We start from the raw sequence: 4,270 nt of genomic DNA, 5'->3' as shown, positions 1-4,270 counted from the left end.
TGTGGCCTCTCCCGTTGCGGAGCACAGGCTCTGGACGCGCAGGCTCAGCGGCCATGGCTCACGGGCCCAGCCGCTCCGCGGCATGTGGGATCTTCCCAGACCGGGGCACGAACCCGCGTCCCCTGCATCGGCAGGCGGACTCTCAACCACTGCGCCACCAGGGAAGCCCTGTTCTCAACTTTTGTTGAGTTTTTCATTTATGCTATCATATTTCCAAGATTTCTCGTTTGTGCTTTGAATTTTCAGAATAGCTTCCTGTTCCTATTTTATGGTTATAACATAATAAATGGTATTTTTTCTTATGTCTTTTCTCCAGGTTGTTTAGTTTGTTTTTTTCTTTGATATTAAAGGCATTTCTCAGACATCTGGTGAGCTTTGGTTATCTGCTCACCTTTAACACAGGGGACTGAGGGAGGGATTGGAAGCCCTGAGAAAAAGATTGGGCTTGTCAGCTGTGCCTCACTGTAAGATGGTCTGGCTAGCCGGTTAGTTGAAAAGCCTCGACGTCAGTAACCTTACATCTCATCTCTTGGACTAGGCAGTTTTTCCAGAGGAGTTTCTTTCACTTAAGTTGCCAGAAGTGTGAAGGTCTGACTGCCAGGGCTTTGGAACTGACTGGGGAAAACTCTGAGGACTTGACATCTAATATCATACATTTTCTTAATACCCTTGTCTCAGTGCAGAACCCTCAGCTTCAGAAGAAGTCTCTGGACCTTTTGGAGTAATTTAAAACCACTGATCCAGAGATTTTGAGAATTGTACAATTTTAGAACTGAAAAAGACTTTAAAATCTTTTAATCGAAGATTTCCCAAACTTGTCTGATCCTAACCATCCTGTGGAATGCTTGTTTAAAAATAGATTTCCAGACTTTACTTCAGACGATTAGAATCATAGTCGTTCAGGATTAAGTGGCATGAAAGTCTGTGCCCGGCCAGTGCCCTAAGGGATCGTTGTAATTAGTCAAGTGTGAGAAACAGTCTTCTGCTCTCTTTGTCAGTTGAGGAAACTGAGCTGCAGTGAACTGAAGTAAGTTGCTCAGGTTGGATCGTCTAGTTTTAGCTTCTTTAAAAGAAGACATTGTATCTTACTGGCTTAAATACTGAACTGAGTAGTCACAATTTAAATCTGTGATCATTCTAACCCAGTAGAAGCTGGAAGAAGGAAGCCTTAACCAGTAAGAATGACTTTTAAACCTCAAGGAAGGAAAGAATGAAATAGTAAGTTTAGAGGGAGGCTGGTGCTGATTTAGTACTGGCATGAAATATTAAGCAGGTAAGGAGTAGCGATCAAGGGGAAGTTAGATGGCTTTTCAGACTTTTCTGACTGACCCTCTGAGCATGGTTTCTTCTCTAAGTTCATTCAGAATTTCTGAAAAATACTCTCAAAGCAAACAACAACAACAAAATACCAGCCAAACAATAGCAACAACAAAAACTCAATATAAACCAAAAGACACAGGCAAGTTTAATTAGCCATACCACTATTTCCTACATCCTTCTAATGGGAAAAAAAATGATTTTTATTACTTTACTTAGCTCTTTGACTCCGCACTTGCTTCTGTCTACATTTTTCTTCCAAATGCTTGATTTAGTATCTAAATACTGCTGTTGTGATTGGTCATCATGGATAATTTTAAATTGAATAGTGAAATGAGAGATACATCGGATCCAGAAGCGGGTGCTGCTTCTGTTTTGGAGGTAGAGTAGGTTAGCATGTAATGAGTGCTACCATTCATTCAGTTAACCTGTAAATATGTGTTGATTACCTGCATGTGCCAGGCCCTTGGGAACACAGTCGTCCCCATATTCGTGTATATATATATATATGGCATGCAGACCAGTAGAAACACTTGTTTACTTTTCATCTATAGAATTGCCTTATTATAGTGACCGAATGCTGTTCTGCTTTGGATGGTGGTGGTTAACCTGTAAATATGTGTTGATTACCTGCATGTGCCAGGCCCTTGGGAACACAGTCGTCCCTATATTCATGTGTATATATATATGGCATGCAGACCAGTAGAAACACTTGTTTACTTTTCATCTATAGAATTGCCTTATTATAGTGACCAAATGCTGTTCTGCTTTGGATGGTGGTGTTGCCTAACACTGCTTATGGAAAATGATACTAAAACACATGTATCTCTGTTCCTTCAAAACAGTCTTCTCCAACAATACAAAATGGAGTGTCACATTTACCTGTAGGATTGTTACATAACCCCACAGGATAATTTCTCTTTCTAATATCAGAGTTAAAAATTACTTTCAAAATATTTCTAATATGCTTTAACTCTTGGTTTCTTTTCGCTTGTCAGTAGTTATTCTTGGAAGGGAACTCTAAATCCTTCATGCAGTCTTTGTTTATGATTGTTTTTCTTTTTTCTACTTGACAGCTAAATGTTAGAGAAGAGTTAGCTGGTAAACCAAAAAATTAGTAAATGCAGTAACAAAGAATGCCAGTTGTTATTCCTGTGCTATTACTTATTTTATTGACGAAGTTCTAAAAAATACCTGAATGTTGTAACACAAGAATGCCTTTGTTGCAGGTTATTGACCCGGTAGCTCCACGCTACGTCGCGTTACTGCAGAGGGAGGTGACCCCGGTGAACATCCCTGAGGCCCGGGAGGAGATGAAAGAAGTAGCCAAACACCCCAAGGTCACCCTCCAATTTCACCAATGTTGTTCTCTCTGTTAAAGGAGCAGGATCATCAAAGGGAAAAATGTGCTTTGGTGGCAATAGCATGATTGGGGACCTTTTTTGCGGGGGGGACCATTTTTGATCCAGCATTATTTGTCAGGATTTCATACTAATTAAAAAAAAATTTTTTTTCAATTTTTTATACAGTTTTTAAAGGTTATTTTCTGTTTACAGTTATTACAAAATATTGGCTCTATTCTCTGTGTTGTACATCCTTGAGCTTATCTTACACCCATTTGTTGTACCTCCCACTCCCTCACCCCTATATTGTCCTGTCCCCACCCCTCCCCACCTGGTAACCACTAGTTTGTTCTCTGTATCTGAGTCTGCTTCTTTTTGTTATATTCACTAGTTTGTTGTACTTTTTAGATTCCACGTGTAAGTCATATCTTACAGTATTTGTCTTTCTCTGTCTGACTTATTTCACTTAGCATAATGCCTCCCAAGTCCATCCATGTTGCTGTAAATGGCAAAATCTCATTCTTTTTTATGGCTGAGTATTCCTGTGTGTGTGTGTGTGTGTGTGTGTACACACCACGTCTTTGTCCATTTATCTGTTGATGGACACTTCGGTTGCTTCCATATCTCGGCAGTTGTAAGCAGTGCTGCTATGCACATTGGGGTGCATGTATCTTTTCGAATTAGTGTTTTTGTTTTTCTCGGCTATATACCCAGGAGTGGAATTGCTGAGTCTTATGGTAGTTTTATGTTTAGTTTTTGGAGAACCTCCATACCGTTTTCCACAGTGGCTGCACCAATTTACATTCCCACCAACAGTGCACAAGGGTTCTCTTCTCTCCACATCCTCGCCAACGTTTGTTATTTGTGTTCTTTTTGATGATAGCCATTCTGACAGGTTCAAGGTTACATGTCTCATTGTGGTTTTGGTTTGCATTTCCCTGATGATTATCGATGTTAAGCATCTTTTCATATGCCTGTTGGCCATCTGCATTTCCTCTGGCAAAACGTCTGTTCACTTCTGTCCATTTTTAAATTGGCTTGTGTTTTTTTTTTGTTGTTGTTGTTGTCGTTGTTTTGTGGTACGCGGGCCTCTCACTGTTGTGGCCTTTCCCGTTGCGGAGCACAGGCTTTTTCTCGGCTATATACCCAGGAGTGGAATTGCTGAGTCTTATGGTAGTTTTATGTTTAGTTTTTGGAGAACCTCCATACCGTTTTCCACAGTGGCTGCACCAATTTACATTCCCACCAACAGTGCACAAGGGTTCTCTTCTCTCCACATCCTCGCCAACGTTTGTTATTTGTGTTCTTTTTGATGATAGCCATTCTGACAGGTTCAAGGTTACATGTCTCATTGTGGTTTTGGTTTGCATTTCCCTGATGATTATCGATGTTAAGCATCTTTTCATATGCCTGTTGGCCATCTGCATTTCCTCTGGCAAAACGTCTGTTCACTTCTGTCCATTTTTAAATTGGCTTGTGTTTTTTTGTTGTTGTTGTTGTTGTTGTTGTTGTTGTCGTTGTTTTGTGGTACGCGGGCCTCTCACTGTTGTGGCCTCTCCCGTTGCGGAGCACAGGCTCCGGACGCGCAGGCCCAGCGGCCATGGCTCACG

The 4,270-nt window shown here is 40.9% G+C and overlaps 1 protein-coding gene across 1 annotated transcript in view; it reads left to right on the top strand.

Moving 5' to 3' along the window:
- EPRS1 (glutamyl-prolyl-tRNA synthetase 1) overlaps positions 1 to 4,270 on the top strand; it is a 75,967-nt gene that overhangs the window by 23,130 nt on the left and 48,567 nt on the right. The window contains exon 13 of the mRNA XM_024130550.3: positions 2,547 to 2,657. Within this exon, the coding sequence (XP_023986318.1) occupies positions 2,547 to 2,657 (111 nt within the window). The remainder of the gene's footprint in view (positions 1 to 2,546; positions 2,658 to 4,270) is intronic.

This window comes from Physeter macrocephalus, chromosome 4 (genome assembly GCF_002837175.3).
Source record: "Physeter macrocephalus isolate SW-GA chromosome 4, ASM283717v5, whole genome shotgun sequence".
In the NCBI taxonomy this organism is placed as follows: domain Eukaryota; kingdom Metazoa; phylum Chordata; class Mammalia; order Artiodactyla; family Physeteridae; genus Physeter; species Physeter macrocephalus.
This window is presented reverse-complemented; position numbering and strand designations above follow the sequence as displayed.